Here is a 14,375-nt window from a genome sequence, read left to right as displayed (position 1 = left end):
CTGTAATCCCAGCACTTTGGGAGGCCGAGACGGGTGGATCACGAGGTCAGGAGATCGAGACCATCCTGGCTAACATGGTGAAACCCCGTCTCTACTAAAAAATACAAAAAACTAGCCAGGCGACGTAGTGGGCGCCTGTAGTCCCAGCTGCTTGGGAGGCTGAGGCAGGAGAATGGCGTAAACCCAGGAGGGGGAGCTTGCAGTGAGCTGAGACCCGGCCACTGCACTCCAGCCTGGGCGGCAGAGCGAGACTCCGTCTCAAAAAAAAAAAAAAAAAAGAGCAAGAGACAGATATGAATTTAAGTGGAGGAACTGGAACCTTCCACATGACTGATGAGAATGTAAAAGGGTACAGCCACTTTTGGTAAACAGTTTGGCTGTTGGTCAGGCTGACCATATAATCACCATACAACTCAGCACTTCTGGTAGGTACACATACTTAAAAGAAATGAAAACACATGACCATACAAAAATTTGCATACCAATCTCCATAGCATATTTTCTTTTTGTGAGACGGAGTCTCACTCTGTCGCCCAGGCGGGAGTGCAGTAGCGTGATCTCAGCTCACTGCAAGCTCTGCCTTCCGGGTTCATGCCATTCTCCTGCCTCAGCCTCACCAGTAGCTGGGACTACAGGTGCCTGCCACAGGGCCTGGCTAATTTTTTGTTTTTAGTAGAGACGGGGTTTCACCGTGTTAGCCAGGATGGTCTCGACCTCCTGACTTCATGATCTGCCCATCCCGGGCCTCCCAAAGTGCTGGGATTACAGGCGGGAGCCACCATGCCTAGCCACAGCAGCATTTTCAAAGATGTACCAAAAAAACCTCAAATGTCCATCAACTGACTAAAGAATAAACAAAATGTAGTAACCATAAAAGGAAAGGAAGTACTGATACATGGTACAACATAGATGAACCATGAAAATATTCTAAGAGGACAAAGCCAGTCACAAGACACATATTGTACAATTCCATTTATATGAATGCCCCAAATAGGCAAATCCGTACAGAAATAATTTATTTGTAGTGTGATAGAACGTTCTAAAATTAGATCATGTTCCTAACTGCACAACTCTGAATTTATTAAAGTGAACTGTATACTTTAAATGGATGAATCTTCTGGCATATGAATTAAATCTCAATAACGCTAAATTAAGGAAAGAAAAAGCAACACTAGCTGGGCATGATGGCTCAAGCCTGTAATCCCAGCACTTTGGGAGGCTGAGGCAGCCGGATCTCTAGGTCAGGTGTTCGAGACCAGCCCGGCCAACCAAAAACCACGTCTCTACTAAAGAGCCGGGCGTGGTGGTGTGTGCCTGTCATCCCAGCTACTTGGGAAGCTGAGGCAGGAGAATTGCTTGAACCCAGGAGGCAGAGGTTGCAGTGAGCTGAGATCGCGCCACTGCACTCCAGTCTGGGCAACAGGGTGAGACTCCATCTCAAAAAGAAAAGCAACACCAAGGAGGCTAACAAAATCTACCTGAAGAATGCCCTCAAGAAGATTTGTAAACACCAGTATTCGGTAAAAATTGAATCAGAACACCACTCAACTCAGCCATACAGCAGATTGATTCAGACCCAAATGCCACTCTTACAAAGAAGTATCTCCCACCTACTCAACAAGTCCAGGACACAATAAGAAACTAATCTAAAAGGAATACTAAGAAATAAACACTTTATCAAATTTTTTTTTTTTTTGAGACGGAGTCTTGCTCTGTAGCCCCGGCTGGAGTGCAGTGGCCGGATCTCAGCTCACTGCAAGCTCCGCCTCCCGGGTTCACGCCATTCTCCTGCCTCAGCCTCCCAAGTAGCTGGGACTAATAGGCGCCCGCCACCTCGCCTGGGTAGTTTTTTTTTTGGTATTTTTAGTAGAGATGGGGTTTCACCTTGTTAGCCAGGATGGTCTCGATCTCCTGACCTCGTGATCCACCCGTCTTGGCCTCCCAAAGTGCTGGGATTGTAGGCTTAAGCCACCGCGCCCGGCCATTTTATCAAAATTTAAGTCCAACCAGATGCCCGGGCTCACGCCTATAATCCCAGCACTTTTTGGAGGCCAAGGTGGACACATCGTTTGAGCTCAGGAGTTCAAGATCAGCCTGGGCAACACAGTGAAACCTAATCTCTACTAAAAATACAAAAATTAGCCAGCCATGGTGGCATGTGCCTGTAGTCCCAGCTACTCAGGAGGCTGAGATAGGAGAATTGCTTGAACCCGGGAGGCAGAGGCTGCAGTGAGCTGTGATGTGCCACTGCATTTGAGCCTGGGCAACAGAGCCAGATCATGTCTCAAAAAACAAAAAAGTCTAATAACTGATTTATGCCAAAAGTGTATACTAATCTATGTCACCATCTAAAGTCCTTCTGGCACCTATATGTATGACACACAGGTTCCCAAAACAAAGATATAACTAATAGTGTATCCAAAACCTCCAAGCCCAGAGTGTCCTCTCCACCTAAAATGACACGTCTCAGAGTCATCTGTTAGCTTTTCAAAGTAGCCTAGAAGTCTCCTACTCTCTGAAACACATGCCTTTCAATGCATAAAGTCCCCAGTTTTCAAAATTCAAATAACGTACTTTGGCACTCTCTCCCTTCATAAATATAAACAAACCCATCTCTCAGGTACGGTGTTACTCAAAAACATCTGAAAAATAGAAAAGGAGGTCAAGGTGTCTGCTAATCTAAACTCAGTAAGATGAAGGTTCTCCTTCAACGCATATTCTATGTTAATCCAAAGCCTAAGGATTTGTATGCCCAGAACAAAATTAGGGCTCAAAGATTAATAGTTGAAGAAATGATGGTTTGACTGATCTGTCTTGAATTTCAATGGTTTCATTTCAACTGATTTTCTCTACCAAGATACCTTCCTAGAAAAGTCAGGTAGAATAAAAATCAGCAGCAAAATTGCTTTTCTCCTCGAAATTGTGATGGCACAAACTGTGAAACCTCCCTTCATATAATCATTAATGGCATAATCTATCATCTAGTCACAAAAGATAAAATCTCAGCTTTTGACTATTATTTTCCTACAAGCACCTACTTTCATACCTTTAGTCCAACCAACCACATCAAGACATATTCTATGTTATGTCATACTACTGTTATGTCTACTACTACTTCAAAAATTCTCCCAACCTCCTCTCCTCCATTCCAACATTTACAATGTTAACACATCTTTTTTCCTCCAGCCACAGGGCTGTTTCTAAAATATCATCTATAGGACACAATCCCATAACATGTTATACAAAGCCTTTACAACTAACATTCTTTACAATTTTGTTTTTACAGTTGGCTGCTCCCCAAACACATTAGGGCCCCTCACAAATCTTTGTTACATGTGTCATCTTTGCCCTGTGAGTTCTTGAAGATTTGTCTATTTCTACTGCACTGACATACTAATATATTTAGCTATGGAATAATAACAGCACTCTGAAAACCTGTAATGAAAGAATTTCATACTCCAGTTACTTATATACTGTATTACTAGTCATGTACCATATACAAAATGAGTTAAGCTGAAAAAGTCCTCGGAGAGACCATTGAACTAAACCAGTCTTTTTGAACCAGGTTTCTTGTTCTCCAGGTGTGCACCATGTCTCCACTATCATAATAAAGCCTGTTATCAAACCTGCCAATTTATTGGCATTTTCTATTTTGTGTAGCCCAAAGTTCTCCAAATAAGAATGAAAAGACGCCAGGTGCAATGGCTCACATCTGTAATCCCAGCACTTTGGGAGGCCAAGGCAGATCACCTGAGGTCAGGAGTTCAAGACCAGTCTGGCCAATATGGTGAAACCCCGTCTCTACTAAATATAGAAAAAAATAATAATAATTAGCCAGGCATGGTGGCAGGCACCTGTAGCCCCAGCTAATTGGGAGGCTGATGCAGGAGAATCACTTGAAACTGGGAGGTGGAGGCTGCAGTGGGCCAAGATCAAACCACTGCACTCCAGCCTGGGCAATAGCGCAGGACTCTGTCTCAAGAAAAAGAGATGAGAAGAAAAGAGCTGACAGTAAATCAGTCTCTATGAAGGCTAGCAAGATGTCCCACAATGACTGAGAGTACTTTTAATTCTAAAAGGTGTCAATCCTCAGGCGTAGGAGTTACCTTTTGAGGCTGGTAGCACCAGAGTTTTATTTATGTCTTTAACTGGCAAGTATCCTGATGTAGGGTCCATGAGGTATGACAAAAAAGAATGACTGTCCATAAGTCAGTGATGTATCCTTTTTCAACTGAAATGTCACATCTGTTTTCAATTGAAATGTCATTCACATAACCATAAAATTCAACATTTAAAAGGGTGCCGTTCCGTGGTTCCTATTAGTTCTGCAATATCACCACTATCTAATTTGAGAACAATTTCATAGGTGATCAATTATAAGGGAAAGTGTTGCTGCAATTCATTACATCTGAAGAAAAAATATCTGGTTTTTATCTATAGTTTTAGTATGAAAACACAGTAGTATTTGTGGCACAAATAGGAACACATATACATCAAGTCTTTTATGAGAATTTTTTAAAGAATAGTGCCAGGTTTGGCCAGAACAGTGGCTCACGCCTGTAATCCCATCACTTTGGGAGGCCAAGGTGGGTGGATCATGAAGACAGGTCAGGAGTTGAGACCAGTCTGGCCAACACAGTGAAACCCCATCTCTACTAAAAATACAAAAAATTAGCCAGGTGTGGTGGTGTGCACCTGTAATCCCAGCTACTCGGGAGGCTGAGGCAGTAGAATCGCAAGAACCCGGGGGGCGGAGGTTGCAGTGAACCGAGATCGCACCACTGCATTCTAGCCCAGGCGACAGCATGAGACTCCCTTTCAAAAACAAAAAAGCAGCATAGTGCCAGGGTAGCTGCTGACGAACGTCAATTGCATGTACATGCCAGATCTATTTTTAGATATATTTTTAGAGTACTTCCCAATCTTGCTTAAAAGATCTATTTTTAGAGTACTTCCAATCTTACTTTTTAAAAGACTCTTCAATAACTATATCTTCAATAACTATAGCTTTGAATACTTGTGCATTCCCAACATCGTGATAAAAATTCACTTTTATTACAACACTTTTCACAAAACAAAACCAGTGCCTTCAAATGAGTAATATTAAAAGAGGGTGGGGTGCAGTGGTTCACACATGTCATCTCAGCACTTTGCGTGGCCAAGGCAGGAAGATCTCTTGAGCCCAGGCGGAAACTGACCTTATGTTTTCCAAACCAGCAAAAAACTCCTGTTATCTGCCCGTCTCCCCACTAACCAAACACTCCTCCTCCTTTCACCTTCATTAACATTTATCCTGTAAGACATGGACTCAATTCTCCAACCCAACTTGAGTAAGTACCCTTCATGTGGACACCTCCTAAAACTCATTTCCCAACAAAGATCTCAGTACTATAAAAGTCAGCTCTTTGCCAGCTATTACCTAGTTGCTCCACTAGTTATCAGTTATCTATTAGCTGACATTAGAACAAAAGTTAGACGTTAAAAGCTGACATTAGAACAAAATAAGACATTAGTTTCCACTGACAATAGAACAAAAAAAGACATTACTTTTCACTGACACACAATATGCAGCAATATATCAGACAGTAACTACTAGCATCAGCTAGGGCAAAAATAATTGCGGTTTTGCTTTTTACCGTTCAAAGAAATGTCAAAACCGGAATTACGTTTGCTCCAACCTAATATATTTTTGTCTATTGAAAAACTGAAGAGGTCACCAATTTAAGACCCAATGGCATTGGTAAGAAATGTGAAGACATTTCTGCAAACGTGATTTCTTTAGATTCCCTGCAGTATGTATCTCATTTTCTCAACTACTGTTTTCCAAAGTCCCCGCTCAAATTTTCAAAAATATCCTTATTCACAATGTGCCTTGCCAAGGAAAGACTTCTTAATGTGAACTATTTAACTATTTAATGAGAAGACTGCCACCGTATACTGCTAAAACTTGATATACTCATAATTTAAAACATCGACTGAGAGTCCGTGACATCCCTGAAATTATACCCACAAAGTGTGAGTTTATTAAATTGGTCTGAATTGAGCCATGACAAAGCAATAGGATAGTAATACAAAGAAATACAACCACTTCCGTACTCTTTGCATCAATGATTCTCAACTCTGACTGGACAAAAGAATGCACAGAAAGCACTGAAAAATATTCTAGTACTTAAGAAAGTCTGCAAAAGACCAGTTATTTAAGAATCCCTATAGAAGTCGGCATGAGTATGTTTTAAATGCGGTCAAGCAATTACCATGTGCAGGAAGGATAAAGATAAAGGGCAGATGCTTCAGACAAACTCACTGGGTTTCGGTGCCTTCAAGACACCTGACCAATAACCCATTTACACCTAGTGTTCCATTACTGGAATGCTAAGCTTGTTGGAGTTATTTATACCCTACTGCGTTAGGTCTGCATTACCAAGGTCTGATTGCAAAAATTCAAAAAATTGCAATCTCAGGAATAAATGGGTTTAGTTCATTAGTAAAGAAAAGTCCTGACTTATTTTCAACTGGAAGTTCTGCACTGATTCTGATTTTATTTTTTGAGACCAGGTCTCACTCTGTCACCTAGGCTGGAGTGCAGTGGCGCGATCTCAGCTCTCTGAAACCTCCATCTCCCGGGATCAAGCGATTCTCCTGCATCATCCTCCCGAGTAGCTGGGACTACAGGTGCATGCTACCATGCCCAGCTAATTTTTTATTTTTTAGTAGAGACAGGGTTCCACCATATTGGCCAGGCTGGTCTTGAACTCCTGACGTCATGATCCACCCGCCTTGGCCTCACAAAGTGCTGGGATTACAGGCGTGAGCCACCGTGCCCGGCCAATTTTTTATTTTTTAAGAATTTCAAAAATTTCAACAAAAATAAAAATAAAGAATTACAAAACTCCTTAGTTTTCAAAATGTTCACACATAACTGTAAAAATCTGAGGAAATGGCCAGGCACAGTGGCTCACACCTGTAATCCCAGCACTTTGGGAGGCCAAGGTGAGTAAATCACCTGAGTTCAGTAGTTTGAGACCAGCCTGGTCAACATGGTGAAACCCAGTCTCTACTAAAAATACAAAAATTAGCTGGGGGTGGTGGTGCATGCCTGTAATCCCAGCTACTTGAGAAGCTGAGGCAGGAGAATAGCTTGAACCGAGGAGACGGACGTTGCAGTGAGCCAAAATCACGCCACTTCACTCCAGCCTGGGTGACAAGAGCAAGAGTCCATCTTAAAAAAAAAAAAAAAAAAAAAAATCTGAGGAAACCACTAATGTCAAATAAAAAAATACATTTTGATGATGCATTAAGCATGTTCAACCGCACCATCTTAATTGGGCATTCAAGGCCCTTTACAATCTGGATTTAAATTCTTTTTCAGGTCTTACTCTTCTGGCCTTTTAATGACTACCTACCATATTCTATGAGGTTATTTCTCAAACAGAAAGTATGTACTTTCATGTCTGACATTTTCAGTGTATACTCTATGGTATTTAACGGCTGACTTGATTCCTTTACATAACTCCCATGCGTGACTGATTACCTCAGTTCAAACGTTAAGCATTCGCCAATCAGTAATTTTTATTCCAAAATCAGAGACGGAATTGTTATATACAGTAATAACATTAAAATACTAATGATTGGAATACTGGCATTCTAAGACAAATAGTAGTACTATGCTTCATATAAAGTAATGTGCTTTATATATTGCATTTTTAAAGTGTATTGCATATAATAGTTTGCTCCATATACTTACATATACTGCAAGAGTTTAAACACAACAAGCCAAATAAGTCTAACATTTACTTCATGTTAACTGAGACTGATATCAGATTGTCAATGTGGTAACACTCTTAAACACATCATTCTATTTCTGTTTAGTATTTGCTATCATCAGTTCTAAATGTATTACCCAAAGCCACCCATAACCCAGTCCCTAGTCACCACACTCAGCGAATTCTTTTGTATTTTTAGTAGAAATGGGCACTATGAAATAATGCATTAAAATCATTATCACCCTACCTAATAATCTCCTTAAGGTTATTTTTTTGTTTTGGAGGAAAGGGAATATGTTTGAAAACATCTTTGATGTTAATCACCACAAACTAGAAAAACAAAATGGTTCTCATTAATAGCTGTTTAGCAGAAAGACAAAACACTTTTAACATACCTATCATAATAGTCCCGTTGAAAGTCATAGTCCAAGTCAAAAGAGGAGCTGAAAAATAAATACCGAAAAGGGTTAATTTGGAAATGTTGCTACTAATTCACAACATCAGGTGAGGGGAGAACCATGCCAAATAAACCACAACAGATAGATCAACAAGATTAGCACTGAATGATCCCCAATCATTCATACAATAAATCACTCAACTCCAATCACCTTAGACCACTGGAAATGTAGTGGTCAAACTGGTAATTCAGGTTAAAATTCACTAAGATTTTCACATACGACATAGTTAAACTGAACACTGAAAAACAGAACGGTAAACTAAACATTTGTATACCACACTTCTTCCCTCTCTTATTCTCTGGTGTCTTAGAAGCTCAATGATCCTGTAGAAGTATTTCAGGCTATGCTATAAATATCTAACTACTCTTAAATATCAATAGCAAAAACCTCAGGGATTTTTAATTCTCTAGTAATTTTCTCTAGGGCAAAAGAGAGACATATTAACACAAAAATAATAAAACCTCATTTATACACAGATAAAACACAGTACACTTAACCCTCCCCACATCCAGAAAACAGATAGAGAAGATGCCCACTGATGGACACAATGCAGTTATAAATAATAAAGTTTCCGGACCTGAGTAGAGGGGACGGAGAAGGGTGTTCTGTTACTGACCCGTACATCTCCGCTGCAGATCGTTTCACACCTGCTTTTCCTCGGTTCACTTTTGGCTCTGCAGCCAGGTTAATATCTGAAAAACAAAAGCAAAAATTTTAGTGACAACTTTGTATCCAGGTAAAACAAACTACAAAGTTAATTTTTTTATTTTTGAGACATAGTTTCGCTTTGTTCCCCAGGCTGGAGTACAATGGTGCCATCTCGGCTCACTGAAACCTTCACTGCCCGGTTCAAGGGATTCCCCTGCCTCAGCCTCAAAAGTAACTATGACTACAAGCGGGCACCACCATGCCCAGCTAATACAAAGTTTAGAAAATCTGAAAACAACTCATCTTTCTTTTTCTTTTTTTTTTTTTTTTAAGACAGGGTCTCACTGTAATACAAGCTGGAGTGCAGTGATGCAGTAACAGCTCAATACAGCCTAGACCTCCAAAGCTCGGGTGATCCTCCCATCCAAGTAGCAGGCACTACCAAGGCTGGCTAATTTTTTTATTTTTCATAGGGACAAACTCTTGGGGTCAAGTGATCTGCCTTGACCTCCCAAAGTGCTGGAATTACAAGTGTGAGCTACCATGCTCAGCTTCATCTCTCCTTTTAATATTAAAAAGGCTCATAAATTTTTACAAGGCTAAGACTTCATCTTCCATATATTTGTACTCTCTTCTGTACCATTAAAGTGTTCCTGAGACATAACATTAAGTCTGTCTTTGGTACTCTCCACCCTCAGATCCCACTTTAACTCAACTCTCCCCATTCAAGGCACTGACTGTTCACTCAGTTACTATTACAAGGGAAAACTATCAATGGTTACCTTTCCAAGAATGGTTCAGTTCATTCTGAATTATTACAAATATATTAAAATATACACCAATCCACAAAATAATATAGTGCAGTGTGACACCCTCAAATCATCCTCAAAGGAAACTTCAGATTTCCCTTATAAGGATTAGCTGTACTGCATGTAAAACATCCGGGGTTAACAACTGCTTTCTGAATAATTCGTAAGTTGCTTAAACAGCCTTTACACACACCAAAAAAATAAAAGAGCAAAGGGAAACAACCCTAGTTTTCAAACACAATTTGTAACACATAAGCCCAGCTACCTACCCTGTTACCCATGACCTTCCAAACAAGAATTCATCTTCTCCTTGTTCTAAAAACCCCATGTCAGAAAGCCAAAATTGTTTAACTTCCCAGTCATGCTAAAGCACTCAGTCAACAGTACCTCCATTTTCATATATACTGCTTTCATTAAAATGAGTCTCATTTTAATACACACATGCCCCAAAATATACAAATTCCATATATATATATATATTTTTAGACGGAGTCTTGCCCTATTGCCCATGCTAGCAGGCCACCACGGCCTGCTAATTTTTTGTATTCTTAGTAGAGACAGCTTTTCCCGGTGTTAGCCAGGATGGTCTCCATCTCCTGACCTCATGACCAGCCCAACTCAGCCTCCCAAGGTGCTGGGATTACAGGCATGAGCCACTGCACCTCGCCAAACGTTGGTATCTTAAACTTAATCCTTCATATGTTACCTTTTTATACAAAAGGAGCTCATCAAATGAACAACTGAAAACCGCGTGAGGCCAGGTACAGGGGCTCATGCCTGTAATCCCAGCACTTTGGAAGGCAGAGGCGGGAGAATCACCTGAGGTCAAGAGGTGAAGACCAGCCCGGCCAACACGGTTAAACCTCGGATCTACCAAAAAATACAAAAATGAGCCAGGTGTGGTGGTGCACTCCTGTAGTACCAGCTACTCGGGAGGCTGAAACAGGACAATCGCTTGAACCTGGGAGGCTGAGGTTGCAGTGAGCCAAGACTGCACCACTGCACTCAAGCCTAAGCGACAGAACTAGACTGTGTCAAAAAGAAAAATAAAGATTGAATATACTGTCTATTTGCTGAACACCATTACATGAATAACCTTCAGGTTTTGGTATATTAACCTCATTTACAATTCTGACTTTGAAACCATATAGTGTTTTAAAACTAAAGATAGAATTTCTGAAAATCCAATCCAGTAAGATGTAAAAACAATAAACAGATGCAAATTGTGTATCTGGTTGGTTACATAACATTATCAAAGAATTGTTTCATGGAACTCTAACCTATCATGCTATGAGTCAAGACATAGTAGAATGTATACAAAGAATAAAACCACAAATATAAAATTGAAAATAATCGGCCGGGCGCGGTGGCTCAAGCCTGTAATCCCAGCACTTTGGGAGGCCGAGACGGGCGGATCACGAGGTCAGGAGATCGAGACCATCCTGGCTAACCGGTGAAACCCCGTCTCTACTAAAAAATACAAAAAACTAGCCGGGCGAGGTGGCGGGCGCCTGTAGTCCCAGCTACTCCGGAGGCTGAGGCAGGAGAATGGCATAAACCTGGGAGGCGGAGCTTGCAGTGAGCTGAGATCCGGCCACTGCACTCCAGCCTGGGCGACAGAGCGAGACTCGGTCTCCAAAAAAAAAAAAAAAAAAAAAAAAAGAAAAGAAAATAATCATCTTAATTTTGTAAAAACACAGGTGTGATTATTTTGAAACTGAGGCACAAGCACAAAGTACACATAAAATGAGAAGTTAAAACAGACATCTAGTAGTACAACTAATCAAATAAACATATGGACGCTGCATTCTGGCTTGAATAAACCAAATCATAGGTAGTACTCTGAGGTGTCATTACATTTGAAAAGACAAGAAAATCTAAGACTGAGCCAAACTGCAATTGGCCCAACGATGAAGCAAAACCCCAATGAGGAGACAAGCAGTCAACAACACTAGAGGGCTCCACCAGTCTGCTGTGGGGAGGATATAACCATTTAGGCAACATTTTAACATTGTGAAGTGTCATTCCCAGGTCGCCCTACTCACAATTGTCAAATGAGAGTTGTCCTGTCTCTACTACACAAAACAGTACAATGAAGAATATCCTTTACTTAGCCAATTATAACTATAAGCCTAATGTATTTTTATTAGACTGAATAGTCACAATATCCAGAATATCTCAGGCTGTCAGTTTTACAGACATAAAAAAAACAAAAACAAAAAAACATGAATCAAAAAACCCAGGCCTGATCATCAGTGAAAAAATTAACTTAACGGAGATCTTACCTAAAACCTGGCCAGCAATCATTCTGCCATCCTCTCCTGCTACGGCAGCCCGGGCATTTCTCTCATTAACATATTGAACGAAGGCAAAGCCCTTATGAACAGAGCAGCCCACAATTTTGCCGTACTTCGAAAAGATTGCCTCCACATCAGATTTCTTGACCACAAGAGTGTTGAGATTCCCAATGAACACACGGGAGTTCATGGAGCGAGGATCTGTCTTGTTGGTAACGTTGCTGGCCATTGTGTTTGATGATAAGGTTTCTCACAAAGCTGAAAACTGTAAAGCAAAAAAAAGTATTCAGGTGAACAGATGCTAAAAACAATATGCCTTGATAAAACATTCTCCACTCTCACTCTGAATCACTGTTAACTGCCCAGAGTATCAGGCAAATTAAAGGGACTCACAGCATTATGTATTTACCAATAAACTCAGAGACTCCAGCCTCTGAATATGTTCTAGGAAATTCAACTTCTTCCTCTTCATTCTATTTCAGCAGCACTAAACTTAAACTCTAAATTATCAGGAAAAAAAAATTCTCCCTGGCAGGTCATTGGCAATATAATTTCCTTGGACATAATTCCAAGTGGCCCTCCTCTAATAACTCAAGCAAATTAGAACTGCCTAAATTCTCTGACACCAGTTTCTGCTGTTTTTCACATTACAGGTCATGCTAACTATTCCCTGCCATCAATAATCTTGATTCACGCTGCTTTTATTGAGTTTCACCAGTTCTGTATATATATACACAGCATAGCAAATGTCAAATTCTGTTCCAAGCCATTCATTAGCTAGATTAATATGGATAGCTTACACTTACCCATTAAGTATAATTTTCTTCAAAAGGCAATAAACAGAATCAATTCATTTACACTGGAAACACCTATTTCCAGATACTTCAATTAATTGCAGAATGCTTTAGATACGTAAGTATCAATACCATCTTTTTACAGACTGCAATGACTCCAAGGCTACTTTTTATATAACCTAAAATATAGGACATTTAATAATATCGGATGGTGATGATGATAAAACTAGCCAGTGGAACACGGCATGAATCAAATTAAGGATCGGGGAACTAAAGAAAAATATACAACTTTCCACAAATTATTTAAAACCAAAACTTATCTGTCTTTACGTATGTGATGGAGGCTCAATACTATCATAACAATATGAAGATTCACAATACCATCTCAGGTCCTGTATAAGTGAAAATGTTTTATTTCATTCTTTCAGCATTGTTTCCTGCCTCTTCCCACTCCACCCCCTATCTTGAACAAGACTTAAAAACATTCTTAAGATTTCCCCTTCATCCCTTTGAAAGGTTCCGATGAATCTCAAAATATTCCAGTATTTGTTATCCTTTCAATCCTCAAGTGAATCAGACAAACTAGTTCTTATGGATGATGTAAAAATGTCTAATGTATATATACATGTACATAAAAAGGCAGTATAACACCATTTCATTTATACATGACTCCTACCATTCTGATGCTTAATACAGTCATTTAACAGGCAGTACTGATTTAAAAGCTCCAACAAAACTTCACTTCCTTCCAAATCTTTCTGAAATTCGTGTCTTTATGTTACTTTCTAAAGTATATCTTTACAAAAAGTTCTTAATATTTTAAGACTTAGCAATAAAAATTAACAAACAGTAGCCACTGAAATCCACCAACAGTCTTTCAGCTCTTAAGTATGCCAGAAAGTCTGAGGACACTAAAAAGAGGAATGAAAACAAAAATCTGCATTAAGGCCTAACCGGTTTCAGATACTACTGCTGGTTTATAATACTTGCTATTACTACAAGTGGAGATACAATCTGGTTTTAAGCAACTATTTTTCACAAACAATAGGTATATCAACAGAAAATATAATCCCCATAGTTTTAATGAGAAGAAATTACCAGGAGTGAGGGGCTCCATAAGCCATCACAGAGTACTGAATATAAGGGAAAAAACCCATCACACCACAGTCCAATGTTCCAAATGGACATTTGCAAAAAATTATCGATGTGATTAAAAGGGGTACCCTCTGGCACCACAGACAGAAATGGATCTAAATGACCATTTTCTCAATTTTCACAAATCTGAGTACATACCTAGAACTAATCAAGATGTATGGAATTCATAATCCCACAGCATTTTTCACGTGTATCAGGGCTTAATTCTCTCAAAGATCCACACAGGAAAAGCTCCGTAGAAAAGCATCCAGGCATATAAGTAAAAGGATTCTAGCAATGGCTGTTATCTCTGAGTTTAAGGATATGATTTCTCATTTTGTTTATGCTCTGGTTATTAAATCTGCTACAAAAGTGATGAACTACTTATTTTTAAAAATGTAATAATCCCAACTTCCAAAGGTTGCCTAAAATTAATACCCATACTTACTACAAGGATTTAAATTCAAGATGG

At 39.8% G+C, this 14,375-nt stretch overlaps 1 protein-coding gene across 16 annotated transcripts in view; it reads right to left on the bottom strand.

Moving 5' to 3' along the window:
* The window catches only part of HNRNPC (heterogeneous nuclear ribonucleoprotein C), a 60,286-nt gene that overhangs the window by 12,651 nt on the left and 33,260 nt on the right, over positions 1-14,375 (bottom strand). For 9 of the 16 annotated variants that reach the window (XM_023230469.2, XM_023230476.2, XM_026446955.1 and 6 more), the window contains 3 exons: positions 11,964-12,240; positions 8,799-8,913; positions 8,159-8,206 (listed from right to left, as the gene is read on the bottom strand). In XM_023230469.2, the coding sequence (XP_023086237.1) occupies positions 8,159-8,206; positions 8,799-8,913; positions 11,964-12,204 (404 nt within the window). In that variant the 5' untranslated portion in view covers positions 12,205-12,240. The remainder of the gene's footprint in view (positions 1-8,158; positions 8,207-8,798; positions 8,914-11,963; positions 12,241-14,375) is intronic. The other 7 variants (XM_023230478.2, XM_023230482.2, XM_026446957.1 and 4 more) reach the window with 1 other exon arrangement.

The sequence above is a fragment of the Piliocolobus tephrosceles genome, chromosome 6 (genome assembly GCF_002776525.5).
Source record: "Piliocolobus tephrosceles isolate RC106 chromosome 6, ASM277652v3, whole genome shotgun sequence".
NCBI lineage: Eukaryota > Metazoa > Chordata > Mammalia > Primates > Cercopithecidae > Piliocolobus > Piliocolobus tephrosceles.
The sequence above is the reverse complement of the archived record's forward strand: the minus strand, read 5'-3'. Positions and strand labels throughout refer to the sequence as shown.